The sequence below is a fragment of the Balaenoptera borealis genome (genome assembly GCF_965194805.1).
Source record: "Balaenoptera borealis genome assembly, chromosome: 1".
NCBI lineage: Eukaryota > Metazoa > Chordata > Mammalia > Artiodactyla > Balaenopteridae > Balaenoptera > Balaenoptera borealis.
This window is the reverse complement of record NC_138860.1, coordinates 35,524,145-35,543,159: the sequence shown is the minus strand read 5'-3', so window position 1 is coordinate 35,543,159 and position 19,015 is coordinate 35,524,145. Positions and strand designations below refer to the sequence as shown.

Below are 19,015 nucleotides of genomic sequence, written 5' to 3'. Positions count from 1 at the left end.
CTCCAGTCCCGCAATCAATTCCCACTAGGCTTCAAAGTCTGATTCTCTATGAATTCCTCCTCCCATTGCCGGACCCCCAGGTTGGGAGACCCGATGTGGGGCTCAGAACCTTCACTCCAGTGGGTGGACTTCTGTGGTATAAGTGTTCGCCAGTCTGTGAGTCACCCCCCAACCAGTTATGGGATTTGATTTTACTCTGATTACGCCCCTCCTACCGTATCATTTTGACTTCTCCTTTGTCTTTGGATGCGGGGTATCCTTTTTGGTGCGTTCCAGTGTCTTCCTGTTGATGACCGTCCAGCAGCTAGTTGTGATTCCGGTGTTCTTGCAAGAGGGAGTGAGAGCACATCCTTCTACTCCACCAATTTGGTTCCTCCCATTGTTTACATTTTTATTTTCTCTTCCTGTTGTCTATAAACATAATTCCACATAGCTTCAATATAATTTGCCATTCTTATCTTTTCATACTAAATTTAAATTTTATGATTCATAAAATTCATAGTTATACTTTTTAACATTGGATTCAGAAGGTTGGTCCATTTTTTAAATTGGTGAAAAATTAGAAATAACCTAAAATAAACTATTGTAAACATCTTCATAAATACAACTTTTCTTTTTCTACTTAAAGATGTATGTTTTTGATTCTCCATTAATCAACTTGCTTGGACAATAGTGTATTAAATAGAAGGTGTTAAGAGTGTTTATGAAGTCAAAAAAAAAGCTTATGATTTGTCTGCCAATTGTTATTTCAAGACAGTGATATTTTAATAATCAAATAGTACATACAAAGAAGTTAAGATTTGTGGTATCACACTAATTACATATTATCATTAAAAATTTATGATCTGTAAAGCATTCTTAAAATAGCTAAGTTGCCTTTTGCTATAATATTAGAAATGGAAATATACATGAATAAAACATGTATATGTAAAACATATTAGGAATTCTGTAATATTAGTACCTGGTGGTATATAATACGGCATCATGGAATGAGAATAAAACAATTAAAAAAATTTTTTTTTATTTAGCATGATTAAACAAAGTGGAAATGTAACTGAAGTATACAAGCTCATTGAGCTATTTTAAGAGTAATTTTATTTCTTGGGCTATTTTTTGTATTTGCCTCAGTTATTTGGAGACATAGAGGTAAGCCAAATCAATAGCTGGGTATATACTTAGATCCAGGTGAGTATAGGGGTAAGATAATGGTGTGAATTGTGTCACATTTATATTGTAATTATGTATGCCTAAAAAAGATGGGAACTTTTATTAGAAAATTTTTTTTATCTCCTAACACGAAAGGTGTAATTAAAAAAATTTTTAATACAAGTGTATTTGCATTAGTTTCTGAAAGTAAAGGAAGGGTATACACATACAAACCACATGCATACAGACATTTTTTTTGGAGGGTAATTAAGTTAAAAAACAAAATAAAATAGCACAAAATGAACTGAGCTCCTATATATTTTTAAGAGGCATGTTAAATCACACAGGATCATGTGGTGATTATCAATAAGCTACACTCTACGAAATAGTTATCCTATATTACCACATACACTCTATTTTACACTCCATTCTAATGCTGCTAAAATGTAGTAGAAAGCAGCAGCATAGCACAGGGAGATCAGCTCGGTGCTTTGCGATGACCTAGAGGGGTGGGATAGGGAGGGTGGGAGGGAGGCTCAAGAGGGAGGGGATATGGGGACATGTGTATGCATATGGCTGATTCGCTTTGTTGTGCAACAGAAACTAACGCAGAATTGTGAAGCAATTATACTCCAATAAAGATCTATTAAAATAAATAAATAAAATAACATGAAATATAGTAGATTTGAAGGATAAATATAACCATTTTAACCTATGATGTTTGTTTTCAGTAAATTCAAATTAAATATTTAAATGTGAATTTTAATATATGGCTTGTTCTAAATAAAATATTAACACGTAGGTCTAGTTTTTGCAACCAAATATTTCATATAAAGATACTTGCCTCTTTACTACTGAAATATACGATAAGTCTCCACATTTCACTCTTTTATCCAGTGGGTTTCATTTGTTTTTTTGTGTGTTTTCTATATGACATCAAAGGGGCAGTGAAGGTTGACAGGCATATAGGAGAGTAACATTGACTCACCTACCACCCAGCAACTTGCAGTCTTATAACTTTTACTGTTTTTACATAGAAAAATTCATCTTAAATTGAAATTTTGGTCCAATTCTGAAGATTCTGTTTGGCAGAAGTCATGGGTGTACCTGTGTTTCGCTATCCTTGAGATTCAGAAATGCCAAAGGTGTTCTAAGATTCAATAAACTTGAGTGTTTCTGTATGATACATAAAATGTATCATACTTTGGGATTTTTAAAAAATTTATTTTTCCATTTCTGCACATCTCAATACTTTTGTTTTAGTTAAAATAACTTGTTACTGTAGAGAACTTATATTTTTAAAAAATGCTGGCTTATGTAAAACCTTTTTACAAAACGATCCTTTTTTTAATGGCCTTGGCATCATTGTCCAGTGCCTGTTTGATTCCTTTCAAACTGTACACGTTTGAGAGTTGCTCTGTAGACCTTTGGTGCATATTTATTTATTTATTTATTTATTTATTTATTTATTTGGCTGTGTTGGGTCTTCGTTTCTGTGCGAGGGCTTTCTCTAGCTGCAGCAAGCGGGACCACTCTTCATCGCGGTGCGCGGGCCTCTCACTATCGTGGCCTCTCCTGTTGCGGAGCACAGGCTCCAGACGCGCAGGCTCAGTAGTTGTGGCTCACGGGCCTAGTTGCTCCGCGGCATGTGGGATCTTCCCAGACCAGGGCTCGAACCCGTGCCCCCTGCATTAGCAGGCAGATTCTCAACCACTGCGCCACCACGGAAGCCCCCTTTGGTGCATCTTGATTCCTTCTTTCGTGCTTTGTCAAACATAGGATTGGCCACAAAGAAACCTGTAATTAATGGAAGGAAACACTCTGCTGGTAAAGAATGTTATGGTCCTGAACCTCTACCACCTGGTGTGTCTGGTTTCCTGCCATGGCGTACTGCAGAACGTGCAAAAAGCAACAGGTAATGTGTTTGCATTCCCTGTCTTTTTCAGTCGTTCAGAATTCTTTATTTTGGAACTTCTATTACGTGGGTGGTGTCTGGTGCTTTCTATAGAGGAAAAAAGATAACTCACACATGGCTTCTGCCTAATGAGCCCTCTAAGGAAGAAAAACAGAAAGTAATTGGGAGTTTCAAGTTGTTTCTCAAGTGTCACAACAGAGGTAACCCCGTGGGAGTCATGAGGAGACTAAAATTATCTCCAATTGTGTAGGTGAGAAAAGTTTCACTAAAGGCAGGTGTAGTTGAGCCAAGCCCTACAGCACAGAAGTAGGAATTTGGATATGTACGAATGGGAAAAAAGACATTTTAGGCATGGGAAGTAGTTTAATGCAGAATGGATGAGAAATCTGCATTAGACCTATTCTAAATCAACTGGCTTATTAACTCAGTAAATCAGATTTAGTGAGTCAAACTAGCTTTAGCTGATTACTTATCCAGGGGATAGCTGTTCATAGTAATTTTTGTCATAGAACAGTCAATAAAATTGTTGAATTATAGCTTTAGGCTTGCTAAGTGAAATAGATTGCTCTAGATGATTTTCAAGTGACTTACTTGATAGTATTCATGAAATTGGGGGTTAACAATTGCTTCAGAAAACAAAGAGAATTGATTTTAAATAGTACTTGAAGGAGTTACTGTGTAAAAGTATCTGTTCAGTAGCTCATGTTAAATGAATGTTTATAATCCCTATTGGACAACCAACTAATTTTTTGCAAATGGTAATGTGAATTGCTGTTGCATAAACTATAGTGTTGAATCCCCAGTCTTTGCACTTGAGTTTAACAACTCTGTGGTTTCCTATCTTCTTGGTGAGACACTTAATCTCAGGTCCATCCTCATCACACAGAGTGGTAAATTAGAGAACGATTAATATCACCATTTAAAGAAGTGAGACTGAAATCTCAACCATCCTGAACATAGGAACTGAAGGGGCCTCTCAGCAGTTCAGAGAGTTATCACTAAGCCAGTCGGCTGAATTCTGTTCAGTTTTCTCTGTAGCAGAGCCCTCCAGGTCCTTCTTTTGAGCTTATTTATTTTTATACACAATTCTGTATGGATACTGTACATAATACTAAATAGTTGTATTAACTGGATTTAACTGGTGATGTATTTACATCAAGATCTAACTTCATTTTGTTGATATCCTTTTAGGGGCTTTCCATTCATCAAACTCGTGATGTATGTAGTCAGGTGCAGGTATGTAGCTATCATATTTATGACATGTAGGGGTCGAATTGGGAAAGGTGGGTGGTCATTCTTTTTGCTTTTTAAACTGACAGAGCCTTAAAAGAAGCATTTCCCTCTCTGAAATAAATCCATGTAAAACTTGTCTGGTCGCTCTCCCAATGCAACTGTGTAGTTGTGTGGATTTTGCACACAACTGGCAGCCTTGTGGTTATGTCTGTAAACAAGGAAGCCTGTTCTTCAGTCCACAAATCAGCTGTTACCCAGTGACACAAACCTGACTGCCATTGCTGACCCCTCACATGGAGCTGTCATACTCAAGAATGTTCATATGTTTTCAAGAAATGTTGTTTGCAGGCTATATGTACAACTTCCTGATATGAAAGCCAATATAAAGCAACATCTCCCAAACCTCTGCTCTCTCACCAAGGCCACACACATTCCCTCGCTTATGGCCTCATGGCAAGCTAATACTGTCAGTATCAGATTCTCCTTCCCAGTGGTCTTGGGAGACTGCATAGTTGCTCTGTGAAAGGCACCACTGCTGAGATTGAGAGAAGAGCACCTTGGGTGTCAGTCCTGCCCTTGCATGCCCAGAGGGAGGGGTGTGCGCCTCGTTCTCCTGTTGGGAATTTCCTATGCTGCAGTTTTGCTGCTTGTTGTGAAAATGATGTCCTAGTGACTTGTCTTCTGCGTAGTTATATAATCCCAGCACACTTCTGTATGATCTGTAGACTTTTATGGGGTTGTGGCCAGGTCAGTTTTTAAATGTTTGGAAATGTCCTATGGAACAACATTGCAGTGGCAGTGACGCTTGACAGGAGAATTGTATTACTCTTACCCTAGTTTTGGCTTACGGGTGACGAGAAGATGAAATTTTTGATGGGTCAGTTTTAGTTGTGTATGTGTATGTGATTTATTTTTTAAAATTCAAACGTCTGTTATTCACAGCTTAGATATGTTGACTTTCTGATTATTCATCAGTCCCTTTACTGATGTATTTTCCTCCAAAAAACTACATTTTCTTCCAGACTGTTTTCGTCTGATGGTAAAGAATACATTTTTCATTTGCAGTATAAAGTTGATCTGAGAAAAAATGTTTACCTTGGCTCTTCACTTGGCTTCTGTGAAAGAAACTTAATAAAATAATATGGGCAATTCCCATTACTAATCCTAACCATGTACAACAGAGGTCTGTACAGTAACACAGCAAAAATAAGTTACTGTACTTTTACTTAGTCATTGCCTGTTTTAGACTAAGGAGCAGTGAGAGACATTTATAAATAATGATACCTCAGATCACTTTTGTTAAATGTCCTCTAATATGTGGATATTTGGTATCTGGCTTGTGTTATCTTTTATACAATCTTGTCTTCTTTCTTTGCACTTCAGTTTAACAACTCTGTGGTTTCCTATCTTCTTGTGACACTCAGGTCCATCAGAATTTCCTGTACTGTGACAGTAGAGAGTCCTTCCTCCTCAGAAATTGAAGAGGTCGAAGATTCCTCAGAAAGTGTTCAGGAAGAGCCAGAGAAAATCAGTTTGAAACAAGAAGCATTGCAGGTACAAAGTTATCACTTTAAAGCTATAGAGAAGATTATTTTTCAAATGGAAGCCTGATTGCAACACTGCACAGCTTGAGTGAGGGTTCTGTTTTCTCCTCCCATCTGCATTGTATCCCCTTGAATGGTTCCTTAAGCTTACACCAAGGTGAATGGTGGACATTTGAACTCTAAGAAATAAAAATCAAAACATGTCGTTAGTAATATAGTTTCCTTTCCTTAGAACCTTAGTATATTCGATTTAGGGAGAACCTTAGTGATCATAAGATAAAGAAATTGAGTTCTGAATGAATATAGTCAGCTGATTCAGTGCTCTTGTTTTACAAATGAGAAAATTGACAGTTCTAGTTGAACTCTCTTTTTATAAGAGGAAAATATGGCCTCATTTTAAATAAAAGTAAGGTTGAAAAAAGTTTTGATGTTAATATTCTCCTTTCCTAAAATAAAAAACATCAAGAAGCTACATTATATTCCCTAATAAACCCGACATCTAATGTGATTCCATACTTTTGTTTCTACAGACAGAAAAGAAAAATTGATTTTCATGAGAAACTTTTGCACCTCAAAAATAATATATTTGTTTTATTTCAACTTTAATGCAGAGCTGAACATTTCTAGTAAATAAGGGAATACCATTTGGGGGAACCTTGTCTTTGTGCTACAAAGTCCATGTTTAATTTTTTGAAATTATTTAATATGATTCTCTTTTCGTATGAAACATGAAACTTGACAGGTTTCAGAACTAATTATCCCCTTATTGTAGGACTATGGTAATTACTCTTTGATTTTCAAAAGAGAAAGTTAGATTTTTATGTTTTTAATTAAAATTAATGATAATATAGAGAAATTTTAAGAAAACTTAGAAAATTATGAAATGTTACAGTAGGAGAAATCTATAGTTCATGTAGAGTTACCGCCTTTCGTTCTATAAATGAGCACCTACAATTTGTAGCACATAAGTGGTTTCTTAGTAAATTGCAGAGTACGACAAGACCCTAGAACATCTAAGCCGCATTCCTTGTCATTTTAGATGCGTTGTATTCATTTCCTTCATGAGTAGATCAGGAGATTGTATTTCTAAAAGCAGTGATAGACTGGGGAAGACCAAGAACTTTAAACACTGGGACCACAGAATAGCAGATTCAGAATGCACTGAGAACCCTTGTAGCTCTTCTCCGTTTTGACAAGACACTACAAGGATGGTATCAAAGTGTTTAAGTACATAAGCCAACAACAGTCAAGAGATTTCAACATAGTTTTGAAAGGCAGAAGACAAGTGGAAGAGTGTGAAACTGAAGCAGTAGAACAGAGGAAAAGCATCACCTAGAATATGCACAGGGACCACCTGCAACTGAGGAGGATTCTGACCCCACCTGCAGAAGTAACCCCATGCTCAGATGCGCATGTAGGAGAGAGGGTAGATTTAGTTAAAAGTGTGACTGAAATAGGGGAGCTCATTGAAGGGTTGTGTTTGGAGGAGTGGACTCCCAGCCCCGCCCTCACGCTCCTGAAATGAGATGATTTCATTTTGAAAACAGTGAAACTGGGGAGAACTAGGGCAGCTAGTGTGAGTTTTTACACCCTAGAAAAGAGTGTTTGGGGGGGATCCTATTACAGTCACTCCCCACTTCTTCCTGCATAAGAAGCCAATCAATCGTTGACTTCAGGGAGCTTTCTGCGCTCATTCTTAAATAGAAAATAACTGTCATTTGCCTGATAGTTGAGTAAAGCTTACAACACGAGAGAGGGGGAAAAAGAGTGAAAACATATCCTGGTAGGACCGGGGACAATTTAGGGAACAAAATAATTTAAGCAAAAACCCTAATTAGTATCCTGAGAGAGGTTTAAAAAGAGCTAGCAACTATAAAATAAGACTAGGGTGTTAATTAAAAAGAGAATGGTCAGAAAGCAAGAGAGGTGTCTTGGAAATGAAAATATGGTTGCTGAAACACATTCAGTAGGAATTTAAAAAATTTCTCAGTATATAAAAAAGAATGACACAATGGAAAATGTGATAGCAATATGTTAGAGAGGCTGCATCTGGGAGATCCAACATGTTACTATTAGAAACTCCAGACCCAGACAAAAAATGGAGGAAAGCTGTCAAAGGGCAACAAAATTCCCCACAGCTGAAAGTAGACATCAGGCCTCAGATTGAAAATAGTTACTCAAGTTTTGAGCAAGATGAACAAGAATAGACTCATACCTAGGCACACTGCATTGTGAAACTTTAAAATACTGAAAAAATAAATTAAAATAGAATAAAATACTGAGAGGATACATTCATTCCAGAGAGAAAAATACTGGTCACCTAAAAAAAAAAGTTAAAATCTGACTTTATCATAGTTGTCATCAGCACCATGGATGCTGGAAGGCATTAGAAAGATATCTCCAAATTTTTCCAGCACATAGTTTTCACCCTAGGGTTTTGTATCCAGCCAAACTATTAGTCATAAGTGGAGGCTGAATGAGATATTTTGTACACAAAGAAATTTGAAAAATTTACCTCCTGTGCTACACCTTAAGCTATTTATAAAAATAATCCAGCAAAATGAGGCAATAAACCAAGAAGGAAGGTAATAGGGGATTCAGTGCAGAGAGCAGCTAGTCTAGATTGGAGAGGCTTCTATTGATTGTGTGATTGAGAGCTTAGAAACACCTTGAGGCATATTGTACTTACTAGGTATTAGGCACTGTTGGAAGGGAGGAGGGAGAGGAAGAGGAGAAGGAACTTGAACTCCAGAGGAGAAAAGGCTATACTGACATAAACATGAAGCAAACTAAACTATGGTTGATTTTTAACCTACTATTGGTGAGGAAGAGAAAAATCCACTTAAACTTGACACTATAGATGCCCCCGTTTTCAGTGACACACAGGGGTAATGACCACTTATCTAATTTGTTGTCCAAACCAGAACTTGTCCAAACTCCTTACACTTCAATAGTGTAAGGAGGCACTCTAATGCTGTAATATCAGGACAACAGGTATAAACTGGAACAGCCCAAGGTGGCTTGGGGTATGTGGTCACCCTGCACAAGGGCAGTGACACTGACACAGTATGGAACGAGGTGTAGTCTATACACAAAGACACAGTACATCTGTAGTGGGCAATATTAATTTAATTGTAATAATGGCAATACTGTCTTGGTTTGCTGCTTTTATTGTCAACTTGCATGTAATAACAAATAACTAACCTAAACTATACTTAGTATGTATTAGTATTAACTTGGTATGTACTGAAATGTATTGTGTACTAGTATGTACTTAGTATATGTTAGGCTCTAAGTGTTTTTGCATATATTAACTCATTTAATCCTCTGAATAGCCTTATGAGGTTGGTGCTAATATCATTCCCACTTTTGAGAAAAGGATGCTAAGACAGGGAAGGAACTTGCCCAGGCTGTACGGAACTTAGGGTTGGATCGAGGCTTTGAGTTTAGGTTCTCTGCCTGTTCTCTTAAACCTTACTCCCTACTGACTCTCAAATAACAGAAGACTTAACTGCACATAGAACAAAATATAAATTTCAACTTTGACAACGTAAAAGCTAGGTTTGGAAGGTAGACAGGAGGTAGAAAAAAGGGAAGATGGTATGAATGTCCTCATTTTACAAAGCGTGACGTTGAGAGAGTTTATAGTGGATCAACAATGTAGGTTTTTAAGTATATCACTACAAGTCAAAGAGATCATGAGCAGTGGAATAACTAATGATGACATAACTTTACTGAGCAGTGTGGACATAGGAAAGAGTGTAAAGGAACTAAACCCTTACTTAGTAAATCAGAAAGTGAACAGATAATGCCTCAAATTTAGTCAGAAAATAGTCATGTAAGAGTATTACTTGGAAATGGAGAAGAATTCAAAATAACAATAGTTGGACCTCCCTGGTGGTGCAGTGGTTAAGAATGTGCCTGCCAAGGCAGGGGACACAGGTTCGAGCCCTAGTCCAGGAAGATTCCCACATGCCACGGAGCAACGAAGCCCGTGCGCCACAAGTACGGAGCCTGCGCTCTAGAGCCTGTGAGCCACAACTACTGAGCCCACGTGCCACAGCTACTGAACCCCGCGCGCCTAGATCTTGTGCTCCACGACAAGAGAAGCCACTGCAATGAAGTGTAGCCCCCACTCGCTGCAACTAGAGAAAGCCTGCATGCAGCAACGAAGACCCAACACAGCCAAAAATAAATAAATAGTAATTAAAAAAATAAGAATAAAAAATAACAATTGTTGACGTAAACCTCATAAAAAAGGAAATCCAAACAGCCAGTAAACACAGAAAAGTGTACGACTTCATTAAGTAATAAGAGAAAAGTGAGTCAAAACCAATGAAACTTCATGCCAATCAAATTGACAAATACATAAAGTCTGGTAGTATCAGGTATTGTAGACCTGGAGTACTATGGGAATCTTCTACCCTGCTTATACTGGAGTATAAATCGACACAACTACTTTGGAAAGCATTTAGCACTCTCCATCAACTGAAGGTATATAAATAGCCTGTGACCCAGCAGCTCTCACCCCCGCCCTGTGTAAATGCACCAGAATAACCGGTACAGCAGGATTCCTGTCCATGATTTGCATTAGCACAAACTGAAAACAAACCAAATATCCATTAAGAGTCAAAAATTAAATAAATTATGTGTATTCGTACAGTGGGAAAACTATCAAGCAATAAAACTGAATGAACTAGAGCTACAGGCTGCAATGTGGATGAATTTTTTAAACCAATGTTGAGTGAAAGAAATAAGTTAGAAAAGACTTCATATACTATGATCCTCTACATAAAGTTAGATTTTGACAAAACTAAACTCTTTTGTTAGGGATGCATGCAGGTTAAAGGAAATGATTGTCGAGAAATGAGGATGGTGTTTAACCGGGAAGAGGGAAGGAGCTTGTGATGAGAAAACGATATGGGGGGTTTTTGAGATGCTGACAAGTATCAATACTTTCAGATTCGAGTAGTGGTTATGTAAGTATTCTCTTTTGATTTGTCACATTGACAGTTTTGTCCTGTGCACTTCTCAGTACACATATCGTATTTTACAATTAAAAACCTGCGTACAGGGGCTTCCCTGGTGGCACAGTGGTTGAGAATCTGCGTGCTAATGCAGGGGACACGGGTTCCAGCCCTGGTCTGGGAGGATCCCATATGCCGCGGAGCAACTAGGCCCGTGAGCCACAGCTACTGAGCCTGCGCGTCTGGAGCCTGTGCTCCGCAACAAGAGAGGCCGCGATAGTGAGAGGCCCGCGCACCGCGATGAAGAGTGGCCCCCGCTTGCCGCAACTAGAGAAAGCCCTCGCACAGAAACGAGGACCCAACACAGCCAAAAATAAATTAATTAATTAATTAAAAAAAAAAACCTGCATACAGAATCGGTCGCTTCTTGAGTGCTGGATGTGGGAGTGGGATGAGACTATTTTATTTTAAGCCCTTCACTACTGCTTGCGTTCACATGTTCATTCATTCAGCATTAATTGAACATATGCTGTGTACCAAGCACTCTTCTAATTTCATATGTGATTTAACTCATGTAATCCTCACAAGAGCTCTGTGATATGGGAGCTTATCTCCATTTTATAGATGAGGAAGTTGAGGCCTAGAGTTATAGAACTTGTCCAAGGTTATCTAGCTAACGGGTAGTGCCAGACCCATTTGCCTCAGAGAATCTGAACTTTTACAATATAATCTAAAAGAGAAATTTAATTACTAATTATAAGCAAAAAATTGCACATTAAAGAAGATGACAAGTTTTCATCTATCCAGTTAGAGAAAAACACACAGTCTGTCTTTCACACACGTACATCTTGTATTGGTAAGGATTTTCCTTATTAAGCAATTATTTATCGACCAGCTACGTTGTGCTAGGCACAGGTGCTGGGGATAAACACTTAATAAAATACACCCCCTATCTTCAAATAACTTGCACTCTAGGTGAGGAAGTAAGCCAACAGTTATAGTAGAGGTTATATACCAAGTGATACATCGCTGATGGCAGTATAAAATCTCAGAACTCTTTTGGAAAGAAGTTTGGAGATAGGTACCTCAGAGCCTTAAAAATATTCATTTGCTTTGATCTCAAACTCATTTTTATGGATTTATTGTAAGAATGGTTTTCTCAATATGGAAAAAACCTTCATGCATAAAAACAGTTATTTTGTCTTATAATACTGAAAAGTTGGCAAGAATTTAAATGTGTAAAATGGTTAACCAGTAAACCCACTCAGTGGAATATTTTGTAGCCCACAAAAAAAAAAATCAAGGTTATGAATCCCCTGATTATATGAGAAATGATTGATTTCAATGTTAAATGGAGAAAAGTTGAACATAAAATCTGATATCCAATGTGATGGGAGCTTTGTCCCAGAAAAGTCACCCTAGCCAGTGTACAGAAGGGATGAAGGAGAGCAGATGACAGGAAGGAAAATTATTCCAAAGCCTTATCATTAGTCTTACTTAAGTAATAGAATATCAAGCAATTTTACTTTTTTGGTTCCATATTTCCATGTAAGGGACATGAATTACTAATACTTTGTAGGAGGAGGGTACACTTTTTCACAAAAATTTCACACTGTGTTCTAATTCCCTCCGTTAGAGGGAGAAACTATTTCATGTAATTGCACTTTGATGTGCTATTTAGAACCAGTCAGGAATTTTAGTCTACTTTCCTCTGACTGTGGTGAGGATATTTTGTTTGTTTGCTTATTTGCTTAGAATTTCTTTGAAATCAGTTTTAGAAGATTGATTAAACCATTATACTAAAAGTAGAGGAATTTTGCAATTTTTTCCCCTTTTTCCCCATTGAAAACTTGACTGGCTTTAGTAATGAAACATTAAAGAATCTGAAGTTCTTAGACTCTCAATTTTTTAAACATGTTCTGAATATAAAAATATATGTTCATTGAGCAAATCTTTGAAAACAGTGAACAACTTATTGAAGGAAATAAAAGCCACCTCTGCATGTACACACACCTAATCTGCTCTTTTGTCTTAAAAAAGTATCAAAAATATTTTGCCATGTCACTAAATACTCTTCTACATCAGAGAATTTGATTAAGCTTATGCATCATCTCCCAGGAGAAACGCACAGATATATTTTGAATGTAGAACTCCTGAAGCCCATTCATTAACTCTGGTTGAGACCTCTTGTCATTCTTTTCTTAGTGGCTTCACAGCGCATTCCTTCATACGGTGAGCTATTTTTATTGAAACCAATCCCAATTTGGAGGCTCTTAGCTTTCTTCTAGGGTTTGGTTATAAACAATCTTATGACATCATGTTGGTAGATAAATCTTTGCCCACATCTTTAATTTTCTTAGGGTAAACTCCTGATGTAGGATTGTTGTTAGGTACCAAAAGCTACTCTCCAGAAAGTGATACCAGTTCCTCTCCCAATGATGGCATATAATAGAGTTCCTCATTCTTTAAGTGATTGTTCAAAGCAGTTAAAATGTATAAATATACCTTACTGTTTTCATAAGTATAGGTATTCTGACTGTTTATCGCTGCATAAGAAACCACCCCGAAACAGTGGCCCGAAACAATGACAATCGTTTATTTTGTCCACGAACCTGGAGGTTGAGTAGAATATTAATTCTTTTACTACACTCTCACTGACTGAAAACAATACCTATTTGACTAGCTCACAGTTCTGCAGGTCAGAAGTCCAGGCACAGCGTGACTGGGTTTCCTGCTCAGATACACACGGGAACATGTGGATTCCCTCTTGAGAGTGTTAAAGCACGTGAAATTTAAGTGTAAACATTGAGCCCCAAAGGTTGGATGTTCACCATAGTTTGTGTGGGTCACAGAGCTGAAATCAAGATGTCAGTCTGGTTGTGTTAGCATCCAGAGGCTCTGGGAAAGAATGCCTCCAAGCTTCTTTGGCTTGTTGGCATAATTCAGATTCTGCAGTTGCAGGACAGAGGTCCCCATTTCCTTGCTGGCTGTCAGTCGGGGGACGGTCTCAGCTCCTAGAGGCCTCTCGCTTGCCTTCCCTGCCGCAGCATTGGACTTCTTCAGAGCCAGCAATGGAGAGTCTCCCTCTTGTCCCTTTTGTACTTCAATTCAGGAAGAGTTCAAGTCCTTTTCATGGGGTGCCTGAGTAGGTCACATCCACCTAGAATAATCTCCCTATCTTAAAAAATCAACTGATTTTGAATCTTAATTCCGTCTGCAAAATCCCTTCACTACAGCACCCAGATTTAGGGTTTGATTGTTTAAGTGGAAGGTTTGTGTACTTCAGTAAGTAGGAGTCTTAGGGGCTCTGTTAGAATTCTGCCTATTGCAAGCAGTGTCCCCACTTCAAGGACCGAAGTGTCTTAGTTCCTAAAACTCCTAAGAGAGCTTATCAGTGTTCATTTTATTTGATTGACCTTGGTGAGTGGGAAGACTACCACCTCCGTGAACAGGAACGGCACCCAGCTTCCTGAGTCCACAGTGTGGCTCTGCTACTTAGTGGTGTCACCTTGGCTGTGCTGCTCTACTTTACTTCTCTGCCTCCGTTTCCCTCATCTGTAAAATAACATGGAGTTAGTGATTGTTCTTTCCTCGTAGGGTTTTTTTTTTAATAAATTAATTTTGTTTATTTATTTTTGGCTGCGCTTGGTGTTTGATACTGCTCACGGGCTTTCTCTAGTTGCGTCGAGCGGGGGCTACTCTTCGTAGTGGTGTGCGGGCTTCTCATTGCGGTGTTTTCTCTTGTTGCGGAGCACGGGCTCTAGGCACGCAGGCTTCAGTGGTTGTGACACAGGGGCTCTAGAGCGTAGGCTCAGTGGTCGTGGCGCACGGGCTTAGTTGCTCCGCGGCACGTAGGATCTTCCCGGACCAGGGCTCGAACCCGTGTCCCCTGCACTGGCAGGCGGATTCTTAGCCACTGCGCCACTGCGCCACCAGGGAAGCCCCCCTCTTAGGGTTTTGATGATTAGATTATTTAATGCCCAGGGAACTCCAGGAACAGTGCTTGACTGTAAATTGCTTTAAAAGTGATTACTTTTTAAAAAATGCTTTTGAATCTGCAATTATGCAATTCAGGTATATTAAGCATGTTCATTAATAGGACTTCCTACTATAAAGAGACCCACAAATAAAAATAGAAGTTTTCTTTCTTGGTCTTAACTATTTATTTCTGACTTGCTATGTTATACGCATATGCCTTTTATGGTGGGCTGCCACAAATTTATGTTGGAAAAAGTGGAATTTAAATAAATCTTTACTATGCTAATTTGATAGATTTTGATAATTCATTTCACTAGCATGGTATGATATTACCAGTAGCAGACTAAAACCTGAGTTCACTTCTGGCTCTGCCCCTAAATCCTCATGAGTCCTATAGCTGGAAAGGCTTTTGGATATTATACTACGAATTAGTTATAATATTTACTCTGTTTGTTTAGGAAAAACTGGAGGAGTGCCTAAAGCAGTTAAAGGAGGAAAGAGTAATAAGACTTAAGGTTGATAAATGAGTCAATGAGGCAAACAATTTCTTATACTTTTGAGAGTGTTTTCGTTTTATTTTGATTTGATTTTAAGCCATATACACATAGTTTGTAAACTTTAAAACTGTAATATGTTGCAAATTGGTTGTATCATATGGACTTTTGCATTTACTGGTATTTAGTGATCATATGATCTATATTCCAGAAAGCATGTTTTTAAAAATGTGAAAATCTCGTTGTGTGTGTGTGTGTGCTTTCATATGACACTAGCTTATTTTCTGTTCATGATTCTTTGATTCAAAAAAGCACTTTTTGTGCATATACTGTATATACAGTAGACTCTCCTGGCAATGAATTAGGAAAGTGAATCATTTAAATAAATTTAAGACATTGGAAAACTTGTACGAATGCAATGCAAGATAAAAATATATACTATAAGAATTACATTAGGTAATGTGCATGAAAGCAGGGCATAATCTAAAAAGTTCCATCTAAATATACTTTATCATAGGTTGAACGTAGGGAGGAATTTTTCAAAGTGCATCCATTGGATTGGCGGACACTCATTCAATAAATGTTGAGCATCTGCTTATATAAGGCAAAAGGGGCATCATGAACATAACAGTCTTTCTGAGAAATACTAGAGTTGAGCTTATAGGGGGTTTTAAGTGCATAGGTGATGAGTGGAAGGGGAAGAGTGCACGGGAGTGAATATTTTCAAGAAGCAAAAGAAAATATTGGTGATCGTACATTTAATAAATTGGGTTGGGTATGATTTAGGACTTTTAAACGTAAGCATTAGATATTTTGCTCACTAAAGTTAATTCTTAACATTCAGCAGAGTTGTAATATGTTTTGTTCAAATCAGATTCTATAATTCACTTTCTAATTTAAGGGAAACTTAAAGCAGGTAATTTTCTAATGTGGAATGAGGCTTCATTATGAATTTAACCAGTTAGAAATGTGATCTTTTGTGAAAGGTCATTAATAAAACGATAACTTTGGTTTATTTATATACCACCTGTTATATAGGAAACTTTGTTGGGTGCCTGGGGGTTTTGGTTATTATGTGATATGGTCTCTGTCTTTACTGGTGGAGAGTTAGGTTAATTACAGATTAATTACATTTTGAGTGTTTTCCTTTTGTTCCTTGAAACTAGACAAGACTACTTTTGATGACAATGAGAAAAAAGCATGTCAGACATTTTCAGTCTTCTTTTATAGCTGGAACATGAAAATGCCCAGTTAAGAAATATAAATTTCTCTTTGTCTGAAGGCCTTCATGCCCACTCATTGACAAGCATGATCCTGGATGATGAAGGTGTTTTGGGCAGCACTGAGAATTCTTTTCAGAAGTTCCATGCTTTCTTGGATCTCCTTAAAGATGCTGGGTTAGTTCATTTCTCTTCATGGCGTTCTTCTCTTTGAGACTATAATGGTAGTTTGCTGAGGAACTGGAGCAATTTTCATCACTTACGTGGCCATATTTAGCCAAATTTAGGGGAATTATAGGTAATATAGTTGACGTTTTAAAATGAGGAATTAAATTTATTAAGAAATGCAAATAGGGGAGCCTGCCTTGGTAGAGTGGGGAGCCCATTATAAAAGAGTAACCTGTAGATAGAGTAATTAGTAGGTATAGTTTTTTGTAAAGACTAAATTGAAGGCAGTTTTCATTGAAAATATTCGGGAATGGATAAGAATTTTCCTATCTTTCATTTATTTTGCTTGTTTGATAAGTTTGCATTAAAATTATTTTTGTCTTAGACATAAAAATTATTATTAATCTTCAGGGAAGATATAGGTCAGTGATTCTCAACCGGGAGCAATTTTGCTGAAAGAGGGAAGTGGAGATTGATAGTTGATGGAGTGGTGTTTTGTCAGTGAATGAATTGGTGTTGGGAAGGAAGGAACAAACACATTCTTGGAAACTGGAGGAAAGGTGGTAAAGAAGTGTGGGAGTGGAGGTGTGACAGGCAGTGGACGGGGTGGTACATGTTGAAGCTGCTAGTGAGACAGTGGGATGTCTCCTAGAGGATGAATCTGGAAAGGGCTGAGAATTTGGGGGAGAGAGAGGCTTGTAGTCTGGAGTAGGATGTTGGCTTTTAAGATTTTAGAAGTATTTCATGATTGTAGGTCCGGGGAAATCTAAACTGCTCTTATGTGATTATAATAACCTTTGTCTTTTCTCCTTTCCTCCTCTGGTCCAGGCTTGGGCAGCTGGCCACAATGGCTGGTATAGATCAGTCAGATTTTCATTTACTAGGTCGTCCCCAGATGAATTCTACTGTTAGTAGTCCACCTAAAGAAGAAAAGAAGGCACTTGAAGAAGAAAAATCAGAATCAAAGCAGAGTGCCCCAGTACAAACGCAAAATCTCCAAGTAAGTGGACAGGACAGCACTTAATGATTCTAAGAGTGATTAGCAAAAAGGAAATGACCAAGTCAGAGAGAAAATAATAATGGTCAGTCTCTAATAGTTCACATGCTCGGGAGCTAGAGGACTGTGGAGTCCTCTCCAAATCTGAGATTAGTAAATGTGGGCCCATTTCATGATACTGTATTGTTGTACATAAGAAAACTGGAAGTTCTTTAGAAAATTTATGAGTTAAAGCAAACTCTCCTGAATGAAGAAAGAAAACATTACAGAAAATATTCCAAATTTTAAATTGTATAAATGTCTATTCTATTCATATTTTATCTAGGTTTCTATTTGTATGCAGTCAGCTTACAATGAAGGAACACTAATGAAGGTACACATATTGACAGAATTTTTAAAATAAGTAATCTTGACATAGCTAATACGTAAGATATTATAGTGACTCACCTGGTCATGGGAATGGGAGGGGAAACATATCAGCTTTTCCTCTAGTCTTACTTAGAGCCCCCTTCACCCACCTCAGCCAATCTCAGACTGGTCTTGGGAACTGACAGCTTGAGAACACAGTCTGGTCACAAACAATATACTGTTTACATGTGCCTGGAGGATAGAAAAGAAATTAATTTTCTTACAGAGTAGGGTTTCATTTTTAGTGAGGGAAAGGAAATGGGTAATAACTACCCCAGTCACCAAAGTCTGAAAATGTAGCGGACATAGCCTTGGATATAGCTAGGTTAAGTTGAGAATCACTTGGCAAGATATAATTAGAAAAAAACTGGCTCTGAAATCTTCTGAATAATCAATTACTGTGTTAATAATAAGATCACAGAATAACATTGAAGTTTTGAACTCTACTTTTTAATGGTTGGCTTTGTTCATCACTAAATTTTTGTCTTGTCTTTTGTCTTTCCCTCCAGTTTCAGAAAATTACAGGTGATGCTGGGCTTCCTTTGCCTCTCGACTCCTTCCATGTCCCAGTCTCTACTCAGGAGGCCTTAGAAACTTCCAAAGACAACCTAGGGGTCCCAGTCACAGAGCAGCGGCAGGAGTCTTTTGAAGATTTCATTGCTAGAACATGTTCTCCCTTCAGCAGATGTCATTTCTGGAACTGGAAGTCAAAGAAAAGAGGAGGAATTATCTAGAAATAGCAGGTCTTCTTCAGAGAAAATGAGCAAAGCAGGTGAATATACCAAAAAATACTCTGCTAAGAAACAACCTGGGAAGGACCTGCATTCCTGCTCTGACTCACCTGTAAAGCAGAAAAGCAAAGGAATTGGGCAAAAGAATTCTTTGGTTAATAAAGCAATTAAAAGTGAGTCTTTGAAAAAACACATTTCTGTTAAGAAAGAGAGT

The 19,015-nt window shown here is 37.8% G+C and overlaps 2 protein-coding genes and 1 long non-coding RNA gene across 6 annotated transcripts in view; 1 reads left to right on the top strand and 2 right to left on the bottom strand.

The window, feature by feature from the left end:
- Positions 1–547: 547 nt before the first annotated feature.
- On the top strand, positions 548–18,804 carry LOC309606328 (centrosomal protein of 78 kDa-like; the record flags this gene model as incomplete). Its single annotated transcript, XM_082343255.1, has 5 exons — positions 548–3,061; positions 4,253–4,297; positions 5,719–5,848; positions 17,988–18,035; positions 18,580–18,804. The coding sequence occupies exons 1-5, from the start codon at positions 2,793–2,795 to the stop codon at positions 18,802–18,804; spliced, it is 717 nt and encodes a 238-aa protein (XP_082199381.1). The 5' UTR covers positions 548–2,792.
- On the bottom strand, positions 10,811–12,328 carry LOC309628575. Its single transcript, XR_014244549.1, has 2 exons — positions 11,210–12,328; positions 10,811–10,902 (listed from the first exon to the last, which is right to left on the bottom strand). It is a non-coding gene; the product is annotated as an uncharacterized lncRNA (long non-coding RNA).
- LOC309628449 (uncharacterized protein) overlaps positions 18,499–19,015 on the bottom strand; it is an 88,508-nt gene continuing 87,991 nt past the window's right edge. For 2 of the 4 annotated variants that reach the window (XM_082391573.1, XM_082391572.1), the window contains one exon: positions 18,634–18,770. The gene's annotated coding sequence lies outside the window, so the exon portion shown is untranslated. Of the gene's footprint in view, positions 18,771–19,015 lie in introns of all 4 variants that reach the window. The other 2 variants (XM_082391560.1, XM_082391562.1) reach the window with 2 other exon arrangements.